Source organism: Pipistrellus kuhlii, unplaced genomic scaffold, assembly GCF_014108245.1.
Source record: "Pipistrellus kuhlii isolate mPipKuh1 unplaced genomic scaffold, mPipKuh1.p scaffold_m20_p_9, whole genome shotgun sequence".
NCBI classification, from domain to species: domain Eukaryota; kingdom Metazoa; phylum Chordata; class Mammalia; order Chiroptera; family Vespertilionidae; genus Pipistrellus; species Pipistrellus kuhlii.
Genome location: NW_023425595.1, coordinates 49,678,398 through 49,702,421, shown reverse-complemented (window position 1 = coordinate 49,702,421; position 24,024 = coordinate 49,678,398). Strand labels below are relative to the sequence as shown.

The 24,024-nt window shown below is 43.1% G+C and overlaps 1 protein-coding gene, 1 long non-coding RNA gene and 1 pseudogene across 2 annotated transcripts; 2 read left to right on the top strand and 1 right to left on the bottom strand.

Moving 5' to 3' along the window:
• Positions 1 to 1,151: 1,151 nt before the first annotated feature.
• Positions 1,152 to 14,989, top strand: LOC123651858. The gene is made up of 3 exons (XR_006740831.1): positions 1,152 to 1,299; positions 9,854 to 9,859; positions 14,978 to 14,989. It is a non-coding gene; the product is annotated as an uncharacterized LOC123651858 (long non-coding RNA).
• Positions 7,069 to 8,498, top strand: LOC118712907 (non-POU domain-containing octamer-binding protein-like). The gene has a single exon (XM_036427157.2). The coding sequence runs from the start codon at positions 7,110 to 7,112 to the stop codon at positions 8,496 to 8,498; it is 1,389 nt and encodes a 462-aa protein (XP_036283050.1). The 5' UTR covers positions 7,069 to 7,109.
• Positions 10,379 to 11,408, bottom strand: LOC118712908 (annotated as a pseudogene).
• Positions 14,990 to 24,024: the final 9,035 nt, after the last annotated feature.

Here is a 24,024-nt window from a genome sequence, read left to right as displayed (position 1 = left end):
TTGGAGACTAGGATAAGATGCCACAGTGCATCTGGCCCTGCACCAGCCGGGAAGCCAGGTGCCTCCCTAGGGAAAAACTGATGATGCATCCCAAAGCTATTCCTTGACCTTGTCTGACCTTCAGCCTGGTTCAGTAGAGCAGAGACTGACTCAGAAGTTCCGTCTTAGAGTTGGAACCACAACTTTGGGTTGCCATAGCTCATATAGTGGTTTTGGGACTTTACAGAAGCAACCTAAAATTTTCTGAATTTTCATTGTTTGTCTAAGAGAGGACAAACATGATCTATGTCTCCTCCTCATGCTATATTTTTTATAAACATGTTTTCACTGTGTACTCAAAGAACAAAGGGTTATTTAAAAATAAGTCTCACAAAAAAGTATCCTTTATTCAGAGAAAGTATATTTATTTAATTCTATTATAGATAGAAAGCAACTGCTTTCATCATGATCTGTAGCCAGGCATTCTGGGATAGTGACAGCTTGTTCCTCTTTTGAGGCTTCACCCTTTCAGAATATCCACATCTATCCCAGAGTTAGGGCCCTCTGACAGAGGCCCCTTAAACATAGGAAGCCCCTCTTGCCTCTAAATGGGGAAAGGAGGGAAAAGCTCTAAGAGAGAGGGGATGACAGATCACAATCACATCACTCTTGCCACCAACAGGAGCTCTTCCCTGGAATTATAAACTTGCAACTCCTTTTTTAATATTTTATTTTATTAACTTTTTTTGTTGTGTTGAAAGTATTATATATGGCTGAAATCGGTTTGGCTCAATGGATAGAGCATCGGCTTGGGGACTGAAAGGTCCTGGGTTCGATTCCGGTCAAGGGCATGTACCTTGGTTGCGGGCATATCCCCGGTGGGGGATGTGCAGGAGGCAGCTGATCGATGTCTCTCTCTCACTGATGTTTCTAGCTCTCTCTCTCTCTCTCCCTTCTTCCCTGTACAAAATCAATAAAATATATATATATTTTTAAAAGTATTATATATGTCCCCCTCCCTCACCTTGACCTCTTTTAGCCCACCTTGCCACCTACCACAGGCTTCTATCACCATATTGTCTGTGTCCATGGGCTATGCATGTATGCATACAAGTTCTGTGGTTGATTTCTCCTGCCTTCCCTCTGAGATTCCTCAGACTGTTCCATGCTTCTATGTCTCTGGGTCTATTTTGTTCATCAGTTTATTTCATTCATTAGATTCCACATAAGAGTGAGATCATATGATACTTGTCTTTCTCTGACTGGCTTATTTCCTTAGCGTAATATTCTTCAGGTTACTCCAGGCTGTCTCAAGGGATAGTTATAGATTTAACCTTATTTTTTATTGCTGCATAATATTCCATGGTGTAAATGTACCACAGTTCATTTTTTCTTATATTTTATTCATTCATCTACTAATGGCCACTTGGGCTTTTTCTATATCTTAGCTATTGTAAACTGTGCTGCTTTGAACACAGGGGCGCAGACATTTTTCTGATTGGTTTTTCAGGTTTCTTAGGAAATACTCCCAGAAGTGGGATCATTGGATCAGCTGGCAGTGTCAAATTTAATTTTTTGAGGAAATAGCATACTGGTTTCCATAATTACTATGGCTTCTTCTAATATTTTTAGAAACTTACATTTATAATTTTGAATTTATTCTTATGTGTGGTGTATTTTAGTGGTCTAGTTTTATTTTTTACTTTTGCATATATCTGTCCAATTTTCCCAATATCATTTATTCAAGAGATTGTTTTGACTCCATTGTATGTTCTTGCCTCCTTTGTCAAGTATTAATAGAATGTAATGGCTTGGGTCAATTTCTGGGTTCTCTGTTCTGTTCTATTGATCTAGATGCTTGTTCTTGTGTCAGTACCAGTCTATTTAGTATACAGTGACTAACTTGATATCTGGTATTGTGATTCCTTCAATTTTGTTCTTCTTTATCAAGATTGCTGCAGCTATTCAGGGTCTTTTATTGTTCATATAAATTGTTGGAAATATCCTATTTTTAATCTGTTTCTTTTAACCTGTTTTATTTTCTATAATTTATCCTTACCAGTGTTGCATGGGTATTCAATAATGCCCATCTGTTCATGGTGAGACTTGCCTTTGTGCGGGGGCTTGACATGGCCAGGGATCTCCCTTCTCTGTGGCCAGCACGGAAAGAGAGATGAAATTGGTTCTTCGTAGAGGCAGCCAGGGATTGAGAAATAAAGAAATGAAGAGAGTTGATGCAGAAATAGGCTTAAGCTGGGCCCCAGGTGGGTGGCAGACCTCCTCTGCTGGAGAGACTGACAGCCCCTGCCCCACAGCACACTATTTATTATCCAGTACACAAAGGGTCGCAGGGGTTCACAGGAAAAACAAGGAGCCTGGGAGGGGCCAGGTCCCATCCACTCCTTCCTGCCTGACAAACACAAGCCAGGAACTAAGAACATCTCCGCACTTCCAGGGCAGGAAGGTAACTGACAGGATTCTGTCAATATCCTAGGCTCAGTCAACAACAATCTAAAGAATGTCCAGGTATTTTCCAGGGGGCCCTCTCCACCTTTGAGCCTCCATTCTAACTTGTCTGATTTTAGCCCCATAACTCCTGGGGCTAATCCTTTCAAGACCCAAGGATTATCACCCCAACAAGAATTCCCTCAGAGAAGAGAAAAAGTAAATAATGGCAACTGAAAATTGCCCAAACCTAGGAAACCCCACACATCACCGAACTTGAGCAGAAGTTTTTCCTTTTTTAAGTAAGTGTATCTTTATTGTTATCTTCTCCCCCAAAACACCCCAATCACAAACAGACATTTCTTCACATTGCAAACCAGGACTCAACAAATACTTTTGAAGCATTGAGTTGTTCTTCTTTGTTAATTGCTGTGGCTTTTTTAATTAATAAAGTGTGAGGTGAAAAACACAAAGGAATTCAAAATTAACTGCAGGCCATCAACACAAGCGTGCTTTGCCAAAGAAGCCAGGTTCCAAAAATGCACCTAAAATTTGTCAGGAGCAAAAAATAATGAGATTAGAAGCTGGGAAAGTGGTGACTTAGCCAGGCGGTCTGGATGTGGCGGGAGGGAGGGTTTTTATTGGTGACTTCCCATTTTATTAGATTGTGACCAAGAGGGTTCTCAGTATGTTAATTCTGTGACATTTTTATTGATCTTTAGTTTATGGTCTTCAATTGATAACGTTATTAAAATGTTTCATAGGTATTGAAAAGCACTTTCCATTTGTTATGTGGTTGCAGGTTACATGAACAAAGTTGTTAGTTGTTCAAACTTTCATACCATTTAAATTTCCTCTCTAGTTGATTATCAGGTTCTGGGAGGATGGTATTAATTGCTGCTAGAGCGGGGTGGGTTTTCTTAACAGTTTAATATTTGTGCGGTTTGACTTCCTTGCTGCTATTTTTAAATTTAATTTTATTTTAAACATATATATTTTATTGATTTTTTTACAGAGAGAAAGGGAGAGGGGTAGAGAGCCAGAAACATAGATGAGAGAGAAACATTGATCAGCTGCCTCCTGCGCACCCCTATTAGGCATGTGCCCGCAGCCAGGATACATGCCCTTGACTGGAATCAAACCCAGGACCCTTCAGTCTGCAGGCTCACTCTCTTTCCACTAAGCCAAACGGATCACCGCTCACTCCTTTATTTTTAATCTCTTAGTATGCTTAAAGACTGGAGTTCCCTTTTTTCGTTTTTCTTTACAACGTGGCCTAGACAAAGTAAAGAGATTAACTAAGCTGATACTAACGAGATCACCGTGGAAGGGCAATGAAGAGATTATGGCCCCGGTATAAAGCCAGGCCCAAGAAGATGTGGGCTGCATTTGGAGCCAGCTCTCCAGGGGATACCGTCTCTCTGGATCCTGCAGTGCCTTCGCCTGGAATTGGGATTTCGCTGGTGGGAAGTAGGTCAGTTGATTTCTGCTATTTGTGCTTGTAACCAAAAGAGCTTTTGTTCCTATTGCAAATGTGAAGAACTGACTATAGTTCTATGTTATTTATGACTGAGAAATATGTATGTGGATATCATTCCCTTGAGTTAAAGCAAGTTTTTATTTTATTATTTTATTTTTTTAAAGTATGTATTGATTTTTTAGAGAGAGAGAGTCAGGGGGAGGGATAGAGAGATAGAAACATCAGCAGCCCCCTGCATGCCCCTTACAGAGGATGGAGCCCACACTCCCAGAATTCATCTGGGGACCTCAAGGTTTATGGATGATGCTCAACCATTGAGCAGCACTCGCCAGGCTAAAAAATCAGGTTTAAAAACAAAAACTTGTACCCAGCCAGTGTCCTCAGTGGCTGAGCACTGCCCCATGAACCAGAAAAATCCCCATTGGAAGCTCATATTTCAGGTTCTATCTCCAGAAGATCCAGGATTCTTTCTCTTTGATGATCGTGTCTCTTTTCTCTTCTCCCTCCTCTTTAAAATCAATACAAACATTTTAAAAACAACACAAAAAAACTTTTTCAGACTTGTGGGGTTACTTTGTTTCTTAATATTTTCTTGGTAAAAATCACAAAGATTTTCAGCAAAAAGCCTCACATTTAGGGAGCCGATGACCAATAAATGGGTTTCTAGATCTGGTTAAAGAGGATTGGAAGGGATGTGGGAAATAAATAAGGGATGTAGGAGATAAAATGGAGGTTTTTAATTAGGGATGGGGCATTAGAATGGGGAAGGTGATTTTGCCTGACCTCTGGTACAGAATGTTTCATTTGAAGGTTGTATCTGTAAATAAATCCTTTTCTGGATCCTAATGTATCATAATTTGGAATCAAGGTTTTACAATAGCAGAAGGCAAGCACTTTTTGGTTATTGTTTTTCCTTGAAAGCATAACACTGTAGAAAACAACGACATGTTAGATCAGAAAGCAACTTTTCCTGGTAAGGTATCATTGATTGATGCAAAGTACAAATATGTGTATTTAATTTTTTGACTTTTCCTTTAGGGCCTTGTATGACTTAGTTTTTAAATTGGTTTCAAAGATGAAGGGAGAGGAGAGAGAGAGAGAGAGAGAGAGAGAGAGAGAGAGAGAGAGAGAGAGAGAGAGAGAGAGAGAGAGAGAGAGAGAGAAACATCACTGATGAATGAGAATCACTGATTGGCTGCCTCCTGTATGCCCCACACTGGGGATCAAGTCCCCAACTTGGGCTTGTGCCCTTGATCAGAATGGAACCCAGGATCCTTCCACTGAGCCAAAGTGGCTAGGGCTAGATTTTGTTTTGCAACTGGGACCTGGACAAAGTGAGATGACTAACTAGGCCCCTCCCCCTGAGATCTCATCTGATTGGCAGTGAGGAGATTACTATGGTCCAGGTGTAAAGCCAGGTCCATGAGGATTTGGGGCTGCATCTGGCGGCCAGCTCTCAAGCAGACATGGTCTCTCTGGATCCTGCAGTACCTTCACCTGGAATTGGGATTTTGCTGGTGGAAGGAAGGTCACTTGATTTCTACTATTTGTGCTTATGAACCAAAGAGCTATTTTCCTATTACAAATTTAAAGAATTGACTATAGTCTTACATTATTTATGATTGAGATGTATGTATTAGGCTCTCTTCCCTTTAGTTAAAGATTTGATTTTATTTTTAAAGTATGTTCTAATTTTCTTTAAATTTTATCAATTTATTTACTTTTAGAGATAGAGAGGAAGCGAGAGATAGAGAGGTGGAAACATCAATGAGAGTAAAACAGATCAACAGCCCCTTAATGGGGATTAAGCCCACAATCTGGGCATGTATCTTGACTGAGAGTTTATCTTGGTTCATGGATCAGTGCTCAACCGCTGAGTCAAAACCACCAGGCTGGAAAACACTTTGAAAATAAAACTTGTGCTCAGCCAGTGTCCCTCAGTGGTTGAATGTGAACCCATGAACTAGGGAATAGCCTCTGGATGCCCAGATTTGGGGCTCAATCCCCATTAAGGGAGGCAGCAGATCCAGAATTCTCTCTTATCATCGATGTTCCTATCTCTCTCTCTCCCTTCCTCTCTGAAACCAATAAAAAATCAATAAAATTTTTAAAAATAGTCAGACAAACCTATTTTTTAGACTTTGGGTTATGTGTTTTTCTTAATATATTTTTGGTATAAACCACAAAGGGAGAAGCCTGGCATTTAGGGAGCTGGTTTAATAAGCGTGTTTCCAGATCTGGTTAAAGAGTGAATCCATTGGCAGGGACTTGGAAAACATTTGAGATAAAATTAGAGTTTTTTGTTTGTTTATTTGTTTGTTTATTTGTTTTTGTGCTGACAGTTATTATTTCCTTGAACTTCAGCTCTTTTTTAAAAATATATTTTTCTTGATTTTCAGAGAGGAAGGGAGAGGAAGAGAGAGATAGAAACAGCAATGATGAGGGAGAATCACTGTCCTGCAGGCCCCACACTGGAGATTGCCCACAACCCAGGCATGTGCCCTGAGTGGGAGTCAAACCATGATCTACTGATTCATAGGTTGATGCTTAACCATGGAGGCACACTACCCGGGCCGCCTATGTGCTTTTGAGAAAGTGAACTATTTTTATTTTCAAAAATACTAGCAACAATGTGTTCCTAAGATTAAACTTTAATTTTTTAAAACTTTCCCTGTTGCATTTTTACTTGTGTCCCCTATTTTGTCATTCAGTGCCTATTTGTACTTTTTATGCTTATGTCTTTTCACTTCTAATGTTTTTTCCTAAGAACCAGGTTTTAGAATAATTTCTATTAGGTGTTAGGGGTGTGTGTGTGTGTGTGTGTGTGTGTGATTATTTATCAATATTCTGTGTTCTTGTCTTCCGGTTTAGATTTTCAACCTCCTTGAGGAGACTCTCCACTATTTGGGGTGAGGAGCCATCCGTATACTGAAGCTGTGACTCAGGAGAAGCCTCAGAGACTCCAGCACCCCCACAGGGGAGCCCCCAGAGCTGCAGGCTGAGCCTGGCAGCCCCCAGTGCCTGCTCCCTGGGAACAAAAAGCACTGACCAGCGTGGGTCCCCCTGGTGAGGCCAAAAGCCTGGAAAAGGCTCATTTTTCAAACACTCAATCTGAGTGACTGTGTCACAGACACACCAAAACTTAAAGAGAGAGAGAGGTCGCTGTTACTTTGAGGAGCGAACAGTCGGTAGAGGGTGACAAAATATGCAGGGCAACAAAACCTTTAACTTGGAGAAGCCAAACCGTGCTTCAAGAAGGCATCAGCAACAGCAGCCGCCGCCGCCGCCGCCACCAGAAGTACCTGCCAATAGACAAGAAGCCAGCAGCCAACATGAAGGCTTCACTATTGACCTGAAGCATTTTAGGAAACCAGGAGAGAAGACCTTCACCCAACGCAGCCGGCTCTTTGTGGGCAATCTTCCGCCTGACGTCACTGAGGAGGAAATGAGGAAGCTGTTTGAGAAATACGGAAAGGCAGGCGAAGTCTTCATTCATAAAGATAAGGGCTTTGGCTTTATCTGCTTGGCAACACGAACCCTGGCGGAGATTGCCAAAGTCGAGCTGGACAACACGCTCCTCCGTGGAAGGCATCTGCGGGTGCGCTGTGCCTGCCACAGTGCATCCCTCTCAGTCCGAAACCTGCCTCAGCATGTGTCCAACGAACTGCTGGAGGAAGCTTTCTCTGCATTCGGCCGGGTGGAGAGGGCCGTGGTCATTGTGGACGACCGAGGGAGGCCCTCGGGAAGAGGCATTGTTGAATTCTCAGGGAAGCCAGCCGCTCAGAAAGCTCTGGACAGATGCCGTGAAGGCTCCTTCCTGCTGACCGCATTTCCTCGGCCCGTGACCGTGGAGCTCATGGACCGGTTAGACGATGAAGAAGGACTTCCAGAGAAGCTGCTTACAAAGAACCAGCAGTTTCACAAGGAGAGGGAGCAGCCACCTAGATTTGCACAGCCTGGCTCCTTTGAGTACGCCTATGCCATGCGCTGGAAGGCGCTCTTGGAGATGGAGAAACGGCAGCAGGACCAAGTGGACCGCAACATCAGGGAAGCTCGTGAGAAGCTGGCGATGGAGATGGAGGCTGCTCGCCAGGATCACCAGGTCATGCTCATGAGGCAGGACTTGATGAGGCGCCAAGAAGAACTCCGAAGGATGGAGGAGCTGCACAGCCAAGAAGTGCGAAAACGAAAGCACCTGGAGCTGAGGCAGGAGGAAGAGCGCAGGTGTCTAGAGGAAGAGATGAGGCGACAGCAGGAAGAAATGATGCTGCGACAGCAGGAAGTATTCAAGGGAACCTTCCCTGAGGCGAGAGAGCAGGAGATGCGGATGGGCCAGGTGGCTATGGGAGGTGCTATGGGCATAAACACCCGAGGTGCCATGCCCCCTGCTCCTGTGCCTGCTGGTACCCCAGCTCCTCCAGGACCTGCCACTATGATGCCAGATGGAACCTTGGGATTGATCTCACCAACTACCGAACTCTTTGGCCATGCTGCTACAATGGAAGGAATCGGGGCGATCGGTGGAACCCTTCCTGCATTCAACCATGCAGCTCCTGGAGCTGATTTTGCTCCAAACAAAGGTCGCAGATACTAAAAATTGCAGTGTCTAGATTCCCAAAACCCTTAAGAGGAGGATCGTTTTTGGACTAGCCAGAATTCTACCCTTTTTAAAGTGTTAGGGATTTCTTCCAACTGTTAGATCTTCCCTGCCTGTACTGCTCTAGGGAGTATACTGGAGACTGAGGTCAAGGGTTGGGTGATATTTAAATCATTTCTGTTATATTGTTGAATAAATCATTCTGGTACATTGTTGAATCATGTCTGTGTGGTGCATTCTTGAAATCTCTCGATTATTGAAGGCCAGGGGTGGGGAGCCTTGGCAAAGTGGATCCCGTTAGAGCCCCCATGAATCTTGATCATTCCACTCTGTTTATCCTGTTCTATTTGCATTCTCATTCTTAAATTTCCTGACCCTGGAGACACTGCCACATGTACCACAAAAACCACAAATGTCCTCCATCACTTTATTCATTTCCAAGTGGGAATTCAGGCAAATGTCTGCAGAGGTCACAAATAACATAACATACATACAGTTCTGTTATACCCCATATATTATCCCTTCATACCATCAGGAATATATTTTTCTCTTAGAGATTTTCATTTTAGTGTATCTTTAAAAATTTCTTTTAGGTTAACTCTTTTTTTCTCTCCCCTCCACCCTATTTGTTGTATAAAAAGCTTGTAAAATGGGAAAGTGGGTGGGCATGTTATCTTTTCTCCCGTGCTGCTGTAGACTACTCTATGCCTCAAGATTGGGCTTGCTTTTGGGAAGCATTTTGGTTAATAAAACATTACTTACAAAAAAGGCTTTCAGCTGTGGCAGTGACGTTTTGTTGATCAGCCTCTAGGGTCCATAGTTATTTGGGGGCAACATTAGGTGATTCTGAGAACCTCGCTGAGGCACTTCCGAGCCTCCGAGTCACTTTACACGCAACAGCCACAGTGAGCCCAGGAGCTCCTCTCTCCTGCGGCTCTGACACACCTTCTCCCAGGCCCCTGCTCAGGCTGAATCTAGACTGTTTACCCAATGAGTCTGTCAGCCAGCACTGCCTTAGGGATGGTTTTTTTTGTTTGTTTGTTTGTTTGTTTTTTGCCCTGCCCACATAACTCAGTATTTGCCCACCTACCCATGAGCTAGGAAGTGGTGGTACAATTCCAGTCAGGACACATGCCTGGGTTCAATGCTTGATTCTTAGAAAGGGGCATGCAGGAAGCAGCCATTGATTGATTCTCTCTCATCATTGATGTTTCTATCTCTCTTTCCCTCTCCCTTCCTCTCTGAAACCAATAAAAACATACTAAAACAATAAAAAAGAAATAAAAGATACAGTTTTTATTGATTTCAGAGAGAGAGCAAGTAAGAGGGATAGATAGAAACATCCACTAGAGAGAAACGTAGATCGACTACATGATCCCATGGGGGATGGAGCCCACACTCCAGACATGGGCCCTGACTGGGAATGGACAACACCATCACTGAGCCACACGGCCGAGCAGAATATTTGTCATTTTACTTGTGTTTGTGTTTTAAATTCTTGGTGCTTCCATTTAATTCCTCTCAGAAAATATTTAATTAAAGAGTCTCTTTTAATTAACCCATCACAGTTAATGTCAAGAATTAAAAAACCAGTTTAACCCACAGTCTCATTTCAGTTCAGGAGCAGGAAGTTGTTGCTCAGAGCACCAGGGAGGAAAGGCAGGGATGGGGAGGGCCCAGCCCCCCTCTGTTGGACAGGAAAGTGTGGGGAGCAGGGCTGGGCCAGCCTCCCCATCAGAGAGAGAGTCTTGTGTCAGGAAGTGGGAATATGAACACATCTCTCATCACTCAGTCCCCACAAGGCAGCTGCCTCAGTCTTTAGAGACACATCAGAGCCTTGGGCATAGCTTCCTCCTTTCCCACTGGGCGCCTCCCCTCCACTTTCTCTTCCTCTCCATCCCCCCATCACAGCTCCAGGCACAGCTCAGAGCAGAACCAGGCCCCAGCGATGCCCATGATGATGAAGAAGGTCTGAGAAGGGGGCTCTCCTCTCAGACTCAGGGGCTCGGGCAGCCCCTCGTGCTACAGGTGGCACGTGTATCTCTGCTCCTCTCCAGGGGGCACCACAGGGCCACCCACTCTGGAAGGTGCTGTCCCCCGCAGGCCTGGTCTGCACAAGCTTCCTGGCCTGGGTCTGGTCCTCCGGGTCACACTGCCAGGTCTGGGTGATGTCCGCAGGGTAGAAGCACCGTGCCCAGCACCACAGGGAGACCTCAAGGTCAGAGATAGGCTGGTGGGTCACCTGTGCCTCTGGAGGGTCTGAGGGCTGCAGGGCCTCCTTCCCTTTTCCAGGTAAATGCGGAGCCACTCTATGCAGGTGCCCTGCAGGTAGCTCTTGGGATGCTCAACCTCACCGTTCCCCACTCCCCCCTTCCCCATTTCCGAAGGGTGATCTGAGCGGCCAGGTGGGCCTCGGTCCAGGAGGTCAGGTCCGCGTTCAGGGCGATGCAGTCTGCACCTGCGGAGGAGGCGCCTAGTCCCTGGGTCCCATGTTGCAGCCTTACATGACCCGGATGGTGTGAGACCCGCCCTCCCTCTGGTCTTAGGAGCCGCGCAGGATGCTCAGGCTCCCTGGGTAACACTGTGCGGGTCCCTTGCACCTCCCCGTTTCTATGTCCCCGTGCGGAGGGTGCTCCCCTCCACCCAGGGCTGCAGCATGCCCTGTGCCAGGGGCTCCGCCCTCGGGCTCCCCGCGTAGCTGTCCATCAGCACGAACTGACTGAGTGTAGTCCAAGCAGCCAACCACGAAGTTCCCGGGCTCCCCAGCCAGGAGGGGACATGATGGTGTAGACAAACCTCAGGGAGTGGGGACCGCCCCAGGTGGGGGTCAGGACCTGTGCCCCCAGGAGCAGCAGGAGGTGGGTGGGGGACCTCAGGATCCGCATCCTCGGCTTTGCGGGGGGACCATCTCCTACTTACATTTTATTAAAGTTGTCCCCAGTGTGTATTTGGCAAATAAAGAAAGGTAGAATCCTTCACATGCTTTTTCAAAATTCAGAATGATATAAGAGACGTAGCTAGTTAAAAACAAGAAAACAGGGCCATATCGGAGTCGCTCACGCTAGGTAGGCAGCACCTCACCAAACCACACTGACCTTAATGACTCTCTCCCAGAGATGAGGCCTCGGGGACTGGGCCAGCACCAGTGAGGAGGGCGTGTGCCCACTGGGCCAGGTGAGCTGCACCTGGAGCAGATGGAGAACTGACCCGTATGGGGAGGTCTCGGAGAGACAGGAAGCAGGTCCCAGTTGTTTTGAATGTTAAGGGACATTTTGATCAGTCTCTCCTAAAGGGATATTTTGCATTATTCCGGCTTTTACAGTTCTGGAGAAAGGTCCTGGGTACATGCCCCAGGGCAGGCTGCTTCCTGGTAAAAAGCCTGCGGTGAGGGTGCTGTGTGTCCTGTAGCTACGAAGCCTGGCACCAGAGGTCCAGGATTCATCTACCACCGCTTAAGGCGGGACCCACGCTCTGCGGCCTGCGCTCCTGGCCCAGCGTGGAGACACGGTCCTGGGCACCTGGTCTGTGACTTCAATAAAAGACGTCTGCTTTGCAAAAAATAAAAATAAAAATAAACTTTAAATAATATTAAAAAAAAAAAAGAAAATCATCAGACAAACTGTAATAGATGTGCATCCTACAATATAACTAAGCAATACTTCCCCAAATTGTCAAGTTTCTACATAAACATTTTGTCAGACACATGTCTGAGAATCTATTACAGCTGAGAGAAACCAAATGTACTGTGGGATCTTGGATGTGATCTTGGAACATAAAATGAACTTGGGTAAACACTGAGGAAATCTGAATAACAGATCTATTGAGTAACATACAGGCATAGGTTCATTCACTGTAACAAATGCACCACAGTAATGTAAGGTGTTAGTAATGGGGCAAAAGGGTGAATTTGAAGTGGAAAATCTGTGCAGCTCTCACCTTCTAGGGATTTACAAGAGTTTTAGGAGCTCTGTGCCAGAAACAGGGATGAAGACTCAATTAATATATGTTCCTGTTACAAACCCCAATGTCACATAAAAATATACTATTTTTCATCTGTTTCTTTTAACCTGTTTAATTTTCTGTGATTTACCCTTACAAGTGTTATGTGGGCATTCAATAACGGCCATATTTTCATGGTGAAACTTGCCTTTGAGCCTCCATTCTAACGTGTCTGATTTTAGCCCCATAACTCCTGCTTTCTGTTTGTATTTGCACCATCGTGTTTTGCTTGTCCATTTACTTGTAACTTTTCTGAATCACTTTGTGTTAAAAGATAAACTGAGGTCATTTTAAAAGTGGAAGGATGCAATCAGGCAGCACTCAGTGGAGCAGGTGGGAAGCAGCTCCTGGGAGCTGTGCAAAAGGAAAGGCCTCTACAGGCAGAAAGGGGCAGGGGCAGGAAGTCACACGAGGCAAACACCCGGGTGGGTTATTGCGAAGTTACCCTCCTTAGGGAATGGAGGGCCATGAGGCAGATGACCTGGCTGATGCTCACCAGGCGAGTCCTGGTTGGCTGCCTGGGGTTCCATCTCTGGGAGAGAGTTGTTAAGGTCAGTGTGGCTTGGTGAGGTGCTTCCTTTGCATGAGCGACTCCAATATGGCCCTGTTTTCCTGTTTTTAACTAGCAATGTCTCTTTTATATCATTCAGATTTTTAAAATGCATTTGAGGGGGTGAGGCGGTTGTGGGGTGGGGAGGCGGATGCCATGGAGGAATGGAGGCCAGTAGCCAGGCCCGTGCTGAGTTCGGTGAATTTGCGATATTTCCCAACTCATCTGGAACCACAGCCTGGGGGCTGTGCGTCTCCTGTGGCTCCACTTCCACAGGAGCGGCATCCCTGCCCCACGCTGCCACCGGGCACGACCGCCGCATGCACAGCTACCGAGGGCCCCTTTGGCTCTTCTGAGATGCTGGGACACATGACGGGCTTCTGGTTCACCAAACGGAGCTAGCTGTGCCAACTCTCCATGTTGATGGACAGCCTATTTTTGCCAATGCCACACTACCAGTGTGTGCACCCTAAAACAGTGATGCCTTCCGGTTGTCAAGCCTGACAATTCAGGAGACTGAGCATTGTGAGATCGCTCTACGGAGACCTGGAAGACCAGGCAGCTGAGAAGAAAGACCAGGAGCGGCAGACTCAGGGGCGTATTGAAAATCAACGGATGGAAAAGACTCAATATTTTCATTGAAATGTGCACTCCTAACACTCAGTTGTTGAAGGTATAGGCTAGTCTTAATCTAGATAGAGTACTACTGGTCCCTTATTCTCGGGGTCAAGGTCTCCTTCTTAGAGTGTCAAATGCTCCATTGCTTAAAAGACCTCGCAAGTTATTGGGATGTTTAGGAGTAAATGTCACAAAATGTGATGTCTGCCCTCCCCAGAAGAGTTTGTGAAGGGAAAGGCTCTTCCGTGGAAGAAGCTTTGTGTACATAACGCGGTGAGAATTGCAGCCTATTCTTTGATTGGCAGAAAGCAGTGGCATCTGCCTCTAATTGCCATATTGTGGCTGGGGATGTGTTTGTTGCCTCCGGCTTTGAGAAGACTGAGGTGACCTTGAGGCAGGGACAAATCAGTCTGCCCTGTGACACCCCGGTGCCTCTCCCATTATGAGCCTTCATCAGTGTTTGCTCAGTGAGCAAACCAGTGGATACTTTGGGGAAAAGGGTTTGGGAGGTCTACCCGCTTTTTCAGGGGGGGAAAAAAGGACCTTAGAGTGTATAGTAAATAAGTGTTTCAATAGGAATCATTTTTATAGAAAGCACTTCTTACAATTTCCTAAATTTTGTGCTTTTGTCTGTTCACTATTGTTCTGGTGCCGTTTTATTACTTTTTCTACCCCAGGATTTGCTTTTCACAGATACCATAATGATAATAGGTCTTCTGAAACTTGATATTTGCAGAGGGGATAGGAGAAAATAGCTGTCCTCCTGTAAACTCTAGTATGAAGGAGATACTGTCATAGTATAACTGAGTTTCTGCCTAGGGTGAGTATTTCTGGGTTTGTTTTGTTTTATTTGTTTTGTAAATCCCTGACACTTCTATTTGGCTCCACATTTTCCATTAGGCAGGATCTAGAGACACTTGACACCTGGCTGGAGGAGATGCCAAAGTCCCCACAGCCCTGGGAAGTTACTCCAGACAGTAGCCTGACATGTTTCGTCGTTTTATAAATATACAAATTCTTTCTTTTTAAAACTATATTTTATTGATTTTTTTTTTTTTTTTTTTTTTTTACAGAGAGGAAGAGAGAGGGATAGAGAGTTAGAACCATTGATGAGAGAGAATCATCTATCAGCTGCCTCCTGTATACCCCCTACTGGGGATGTGCCCTCAAACAAGGTACATGCCCTTGACTGGAATCGAACCTGGGACCCTTCAGTCTGCAGGCTGACGCTCTATCCACTGAGTCAAATTGGTTTCGGCCAAATCCTTTCTTATAGGCTGGACTTCAATTCACTCAGTGCTTCCGTCAGGCTTCTTTTTGTGTAACAGTTTTTTGGGTTTTTTAAATCTGTAGAGAAAATTTCGGAAAAGACAGAAAAATAACAGGAAGAAAAAGGTCACTGCAGAAATACTACTTAAACACAATCACTAGCTTAACATTTTCAATTTTCAACTTTTGGTTGGCTTGTTTTTACGTAGTTGAGGTTATAACTGTGCATACAGTTTTGATTTCTTTCTCATTTAACTTGATGACTTCAATATCGCCTCCTGACATTTTTATAAGTTCTTCAGAGACCATAGTACAATCTTTCTCTTGAAAATAATGTTGGGATATTTCTTGGCATCTTTCGTTTCTACGCTAACCTTTGAGCTCAACTCCTGTGCTCTGCAGAAGGAAGTGAGTGACACAAACCCCCCACTGCTGTCTCACTAGGTATTAAGTTTCACCTAACCTTATTCCCCTCTTCAGCATTCAGCAAAAGAGTTGGCTTTAGGCCTCCCCGAGAGAGAAGACCCTGTTGTAGTACTCATTAGTGATACACCTCTAAATATCTACTTTTTTGTATATTGAAGAATGAATGCTGGTATGGAAGATAGCAGAGAGAATTCCAGAGTCAGACAGGAAGGAGATTTAAGGATGTCTGCTGATGCTGGTTTTATTGTATTTTTAACCTGTCTTTGTGTCAGAATGAGATTTCATGTTGCTCTTGTTAAAAGACGCAATTTGAGAACTATGTTTCTTGTGTTGTCCTAGGAAGACTGAAAATCTGTAGCATAAATAATGTATTGCTTGTTTGAAGTCTTATGAATGTATTAAATGTATTAATAGACTCTGTGATTTCCTATTTTTGAGTTTTTAAAAAAAGCTGTTCGTTAATACATTAAATGGTGCTGAGTAAAGTGAAAAAATAAAAATGCATTTTAGCCCTAATTGGTTTGGCCCAGTGGATAGAGCGTCAGCCTGCAGACTGAAGAATAAGGTTCAATTATGGTCAAGGGCATGTACCTTGGTTGTGGGCGCATCCCCAGAAGGGGGTGTGCAGGAGGCAGCTGATCAATGTTTCTCTCTCATTGATGTTTCTGTCTATCCCTCTTCCTTCCTCTCTGAAAAAAATCAATAAAAAATTGTTTTAATGCATTTTAAGAATTTTTACCTTTCTTTATTTTGCAGCTATAAACTGGGGATAGCAACTTTAATCAAACATAAGTAAAATTACAAATATGCCATCCAGGCGGTGCTGCTCAGTGGTTGAGCATTGACCCATGAACTAAAAGGTCCCCTGGTTGTTGAATGGTTCTATCTCTCTATACCTCTCTCTCCTTTTCTTTCTCTCTAAAATCAAGGAAAACAAATTATTTCAAAAATTATAAATATCCCTGAGGCAGTACTGGCTGACAGACTCATTGGGTAAACTGGGAGTAAGTGTGTCAGGAGAGAGAGAAGCTCCTGGGCTCAGTCCTGGCTGCAGCATATCCAGTGGAAGCCAGTGTCTTAATCCGCAGAACTACTCAACTGGAAATTAATCCCAACTTCTAAAGACATCCACAGGAATGTGAGCTCTCCTTTCTGAGCGGGCTCCAAGCCATTAGCAGACTATGAGTTCCATCTATCTATCTATCTATCTATCTATCTATCTATCTATCTATCATCATCATCTACCTATCTATCTCCTACTGTAATTTAGTTTAGAATACCTCAGAATGTTCTTCTTATCAAGGCACACCATGGTAGGGGAGGGATACTGAAAGTGATAACAAAACCAGCCATCTTGCTGAAACCCGTTTGGCTCAGCGGTAGAGCGTCAGTCTGTAGACTGAAAGGTCCCAGGTTCAATTCCAGTCAAGGGCATGTACATTGGTTGCGGGCACATCCCCAGTGGGGGGGGGGGGGTGGGGTGTGTGTGAAAGAGGCAGCTGGTAGATGTTTCTCTCTCATTGACGTTTCTAGCTCTCTATCTCCCTTCCTCTCTGTAAAAGATCAATAAAATATATTTTAAAAACAAAACAAACAAACAAAGAAAACCAGCCGTATCCATGGCATCCACAAATGGGCTGAGCATCCCTGAGAGGTACCACAACAGTCTAGGGCAGCTGCCCCAATGGGGAGGTCAATTTGGCTAGCAGCTGGGATCCTGCTTGGCATAGTAGTAGAAACATCTGGTAGCTTAAGACATGGGTCATTTCTAGGAGATGGAGCTTCTTGACTGTGGACCCACGCTGGTCAGCACTCTTTGTGCCCAGATTGTTGCTTGGCTGGGAGGTGCTGTGGTTCCCAGGGTTGAGGGTCAGATACAGCCATATTTGGCTAAATCTTCATCAGTGATGGGCTCAAAGATGGAAGACCACCCATTGGCAGGGAATGTGTCCCAGGACCCCAGAGAGGCAGCTGCCTCTAGCTTTAGCTCCAGGGAGTCACAGTCAGGAGTCCAGGAAATTTGGGCAACTGTGTCGGGGGCCTGGACCATGGAGGCATAAGAGTAGTCCATCCTTACAACCTCATCCAGCTGGGTATCCCATAAAATCAACATCATTAAAATGTCCATACTATCCAAGGTTATCTGTAGATTCAATGCAATCCCTATTGACATACCAATGGCATATTTCACAGGGCTAGAACAAATACTCCAAAAATTTATATGGACTCGCCGAAACCGGTTTGGCTCAGTGGTAGAGCGTCGGTCTGCAGACTGAAAGGTCCCAGGTTTGATTCCGGTCAAGGGCATGTACATTGGTTGCGGGCACATCCCCAGTTGGGGGTGTGCAGGAGGCAGCTGGTCGATGTTTCTCTCTCATCAACGTTTCTAGCTCTCTATCTCTCTCCCTTCCTCTCTGTAAAAAAATCAATAAAATATATTTTTAAAAAATTATATGGACTCAAAAAGGACTGTAAATAGCTGCCTCAATTTTGAGAAAGAAAAACAAAGTTGGAGGGATCACAATACCAGATTTCAAATTATACTACAAAGCCACCATAATCAAAACAGCCTGGTACTGGCACAAGAGCAGGCATATAGATCAATGGAACAGAAAAGAGAACCCAAAAATTGACCAAAGTCATTATGCTAAATTAATATCTGAACAAAGGAGGCAAGAGAATACAATGGAGTGAAGTCATACTTTTCAATAAATGGTGTTGGGAAAATTGAACAGATAATTGCAAAAAAAAAAAAAAAGAAAAATGAAACTAGACCACCAACTTATGCCATACACAAGAATAAATTCAAAATGGATAAAAGACTTAAATGGAAGTTGTGAAACCATAAAAATCCTAGAAGTAACCACAGGCAGCAAAATCTCAGACTCTCATAGCAATATGTTTAGAGATATATCTTCTAGGGCAAAGGAAACCAAAGAGAAAATAAACAAATGGGACTACATCAAAATAAAGTTTTTGCACAGCAAAAGAAACCATCAACAAAATGAAATGGGAGAACATATTTGGCCATGATACATTTCATAAAGGGCTAATATCCAAAATATATAAGGAACTCATACAACTTAAGAAAAGGAAGACAATCTTAATAAAAACAATCCACTTAAAAAATGGGCAAGGAACCTACATAAACACTTCTCCAAAGTGGACATACAGGTGACCAAGAGACATATGAAGAAATGCTTCAAGTCACTAATCATCTGAGATGCAAATCAAAATTACAACGAAATATCATTTCACACCTGTCAGAATGGCTACCATAAAAAAATTACAAGTGCTGGCAAGGATGTGGAGAAAGGGAATCTTAGTACACAGCTCTGTTGGTGGGAATGCAGACTGGTGCAACCATTATGGAAAACAGTATGGAGTTTCCTCAAAAAATTAAATCTGGAACTCCCATTTGACCAAATGACCTCACTTCTAGGAATATATCCAAGAAACCCAAAGCACCAATCAGAAAAAATGTATGCACCCCTATGTTTATAGCAGCATGATTTGCATTAGCTAAGATCTGGAAACAGCCCAAGTGCCTGCCCATCTGTAGGTGAGTGAGTAAAAAGTTGTGGTATATTTTTACCGTGGGATACTATGCAGCAGTAAAAAAAAAAGAATTTCTTACTATCTGATGCAGCATAGAGGGACCTGGAGAGTATCATGCTAAGTGAAATAAGTCAGTCAGGGAAAGATAAGTATCATATGATTGCATTCCCATATGGAATCTAAGTAACAAAATAAACTGATGAACAGAGTAGATCCAGAGACATGGAAGCATGGAACAGTGTGGATTCTCAGAGGGAAGGTGGGAGAGGGTGAGTGGGTGGGAGATAATTAACCAAAGACCTTGTAGGCATATATGCCTAACCCATGGACACAGATAATAGGGTACTGAACACCTGAGGGGCGGGGAGGAATGGAGGAGGTCATTGGGGGGGGGGGGGGGATGGAGACATAAGTAATGCTTCTTTAAATAAATACATATTTTATTGATTTTTTACAGAGAGGAAGAGAGAGGGATAGAGTTAGAAACATCGATGAGAGAGTAACATCAATCAGCTGCCTCCTGCACACCCCCTACCGGGGATATGCCCGCAACCAAGGTACATGCCATTGACAGGAATCGAACCCCGGACCTTTCAGTCCGCAGGCTGATGCTCTATCCATTGAGCCAAACCGGTTTTGGCATATGTAATACTTTTAACAATAAATATTAAAATAAATGCATATGAAACAAAATGTTATCCATATAAGACCACAAAATAAATATCAATAAAAATTCCACAGAATCAGCATATTGAGTAGTCTTGACCACAATCAAATCAACTGAAAATCAGCAACAAAAGGCCTCTCTCCTGCCCCTTGCAGACTGCCTCTCTAAGCCACCGCTTTCCTGACCTCTAATCTCATTTATTTTTTGTTGTTCAGTGATAAATTTTAGTTGCATTTTTGGAACCTGGCTTCTTTGGCAAAACCCTCTAGTTTTGATAGCTTGTGGTTAGTTTTGAATGTCTTTGTGTTTTGCAGCAACTGTAACAGCAATTAAAAAAGAAGAAAAGACTAGATGTTAAAGACAAGCCATTGTTGGGTGGTGGTCTGAAGTATGAAGAAACTTTTGTTTATGGGCGGGGGGGAATGTTTCCCGGAGCAGACTCAGGATGCCTGTGGCTGTGTCCAACAACGAAGGCAGGGTGGAATCACATTAGGTGTTTATTGAGAAGGCTGCCAACCGAGAAGGCAGGGAGGGTGCTTACAAGCATCAAATCCTGCCTTCTAGCCAGGGGCAGGGGACATGATTATAAGGGGAAGGGGCTAGGGAACGGAATGCAGCTATGTGCAGTCCCGAAGGCCCGCAGATGTCATCAGCTATCAGGTGATGAGATGATATGGACGAGATGATGTGTTTGACTCCTGATGGGTCAGCCTGACCATGCTTCTCGGTTCTGCTTGCTGGATCCACAGCTGAGTCGCCTCCCTAATAGCTTCGCACAGGCCTTGAAAAGAAAACTTAAGAAAAACATAATCCCCTATTCTTATATAAGAAAATTAACCCCTTTTCACATATGTATATGTGTTCTAAGATTTAAAATAATATTATTTTCAGATTAATTCAGGTGCTCTATTAGATTATAGGTCCCCCCCTACCAAAAGGAGTATATCTGTCCTCCTTTTAACAATAAAGATACACTTAAAAAAAAAAAAAAAAGAAAAGAAACGTCTGCTCAAGTGCAGCTGATGTTTGGGATTTTCTGGATTTGGGCAATTTTCGGTTGCCATAACTTACTTTTTCTCTTTACTTAGGGAATTCTTGTTAAGGCGATAATCCTTGGGTCTTAAAGGGACATGAACTAGCTTTTTGGCTTTTGGACAAGGCCAGGCATGTCATTTCCTCAGATTTTCTATTTGTCAGGTAGAAATTTAAAGATAAGAGTGGAGAAGAAAGAGAGAGACAGATGTCAATTGAATTTCTGATCTGGTATCTTCTGGTTTAAAAAAAAATTTTAAAGAGAAAAAAAAAGTCAACAATAAAAAATGAACCAACCATATTTATTTGAAAATTAATATTCACATATTATCTACAATAATATCTATATATGTAAAAATATACTGATTTTTATGTTCAGCTCAAGCAATTAGTAAAATCAGAATTATTCAAAAGAAAAGAAATGTTTGCATGCTAGAAAGGGAAACAGGCCCAGCTAGTGTGGCTCTGTGGTTGAGTGTAGGCCCTGCACCAAGAAGTCACAGGTTCTATTCCTGGTCAGGGCACCTGCCCAGGCTGCAGGTTCCATCCCGAGTGTGAGGGAGGCAACTGTTCCATCGATATTTCTATCTTTCCCTCTCTCTTTAAAATCAATAAAAACGTATTTTTTAAATCTTAAAATTAATGAAGGAAAACACACATACAAAAATAGAGATGATTAATAAAAAACATAAATCTGATACTTTTAAAGAAGACTAAAATGCAGATCTGGAGATACTATGAAGGAAGAAGTTTCCAGGACTGGGGCAGCAAATACACACCATGAGCCTGGAGCATCTTGCAGTGCCTGAAATTAAGGACATCCTGAAAACAAACATGTCAATGGGGACACATCAAAGGGGCATGGGAACCCAAGGAAAGGGCTCCCAATGGCCAGAGCTCAAACAATTTCGGCAACAGAGGAAAGCAGTACTGAATTATAACCACAAATATAATCCCTGATAGAAATGGTTGAGTATATAAAAAGTTGGAGGAGACAAGTAAGTCCCTCCTGCAGAAGATTCCAAATAACCTATGTAGAACTGCAGGTAAAGGAGGGAGGAGTGACACCCTGTCCCCTGAGTGTGGGCTACAAATATGGACTGTCTTCCAGAGTACAGAGCGGCAAGTGGCAGTGGGTGGGCCACTTGCCACAGTAGAAATTCTATAGTGGAGAATGCTGACAAATACTATTTCAGTGAGAGTCCTCAATTATGTTGATAGCTTATGCCTTTGATATGATGTGATAAAAATGGCACTTCACCTCTATAATCTTCCTCTAAAAACGCCACCTAAACCCTGGCTAATTATAAGAAAAACATTAGATACCCTGGCTGGTGTGGGTCAATTGGTTGGGTGTTGTCCCATGCACCTACAGGTTGCTAGTTTGATTCCTGGTTAGGGCATATGCTGGGTTTGGGACTCAATCCCCAATGGGAAGTGAGCAGAAGATAGCCAATTGATGTTCCACTCTCGGGTTGATATCTCTCTCTAAAAATCAATTGCATCCTACAATACACCTGAGCAATACTTCCCCAAATTGTCAAGTTTCCATATAAACATTTTGTCAAAAATAAATGTGAGAATCTATGACAGCGGAGAGAAACCGAATAAAAATAAATGTAACTTGGAATTTTGGATGTGACCTTGGAACATAAAAAGGACATTGAGGAAATCTGAATAACAGGTTTATTGAATAACGTATAGGCATTGATTCATTAACTGTAGCAAGTGTACCACAGTATTGCAAGGTGTTACTAATAGGAGAAACTGTGAATGAGATAGCATGGAGGTAGAGAATTGGGAACTCTACCAATTCTCTAATCAATTTTTTTTTATATCTAAAACTATTCTTAAAAATAAAGTATCACTAAGTGTAATAAAATAATAAACAAGAGGTGTCAAAGAAGAATATGAGAATGAAAAAAATTAGAAATATAATCTATTTTTAAAAACAGTCTACAAAATGATACAGCACAATATGAAACAAACAATTCTATAAACCAGTACATGATAATTTTTTAAAAGCAGAAAGGTTTAACATTTTTTTAATTATAAAATACGTGCTTACAGAAATTCACAAAGCAGCTTAACTTACACATATTAAGAACTATGAACATCTATTAATAACCGTAGAGTGAACAAAGTAGAACCACCTCCCAGGTCACTTATATTGCCCGTCGCTTAGTACCTGACTCAGGCTCCTCCTTCGGGAGAACTGCCTCATCCGCTTCTCCAATTAACCTGTCCGAACTACAAGCATATTAATTTCAGTAAACAATATGAAATTAAAGCTGTACCATTAAAAAAAAAAAAAACTTTATAGGACCTCTAAAAATAAATAAACCTTAAAGAAGAGAATGTTTTGCCCTAACTAGTTTGGCTCTGTAGACAGAGCGTCAGCCTGCGGACTGAATGGTCCTAGGTTCGATTCTGGTCAAGGGCATGTACCTTGGTTGTGGGCACATCCCCAAGAGGGGGTGTGCAGGAGGCAGCTGATCAATGTTTCTGTCTCATCGATGTTTTTTTTTTTTCATCGATGTTTCTGACTCTCTATCCCTTTCCCTTCCTCTCTGTAAAAAAATCTATATATATAAAAAAGAAGAGAATGTTTTAGTGTATCCTTTTGTGTGTATTTTTCCTTCATTGTGTCAAGCACATAGCTGGCTTTGTTTGGTTTGGGGGCTGCATTCAATTGTGTAAACGTTCCTACTGGCCCTGGGCCTCTGCATTCTTTCCTCTTCTGACCTCACTCCTTTGCTGTGAACATTCTCCCACACATCTGTTGGAGTACCCCGCACTAGTGCCTAAAAAATTAACCTCTTGGTCATAGGTTTATGTGAGTTCAAATTTTATCTTGCTACTCTTTCTCAACAGTTTTTACCAATTACACACTCACTAGCTTCACAGGAGGGTGGGTACTCTTCACTTTATTCGGTGCTTCGTATTGCTATTGCTGAGGGTGACTGAAATTATGTAAGGGAGAGCTGGCGCCAGGGGAAAGGTGATTTGCTTCTTTGAAATATTTCCTTTTGTATCCAAACTATCATTTTTAATTGCCAAAACTTATTCTGAGTCTGTGCATCTTCAATAGTAAAATCTAAGTCAAAATAACCATCAACTCTCCCTTGTATCACTAGATATTCTAAGTTCTTCTGCCCCCATTGTCCACAGAGCTATGCTGATTGAATATGTATGTCACATCATGTCAAGTGCTGCTTTAAATTGCCACTGCCTTATTTCAAGTTGAAACATATTACAATACCGCCCTAGCTGGTTTGACTCAGTGGATAGAGCATCTGCCTGCGGACCGAAGGGTCCTGGGTTTAATTCGGGTCAAAGGCACATACTTGGGTTGTGGGCTCGATCCCCAGTAGGAGACATGCAGGAGGCAGCCAATCAATGAT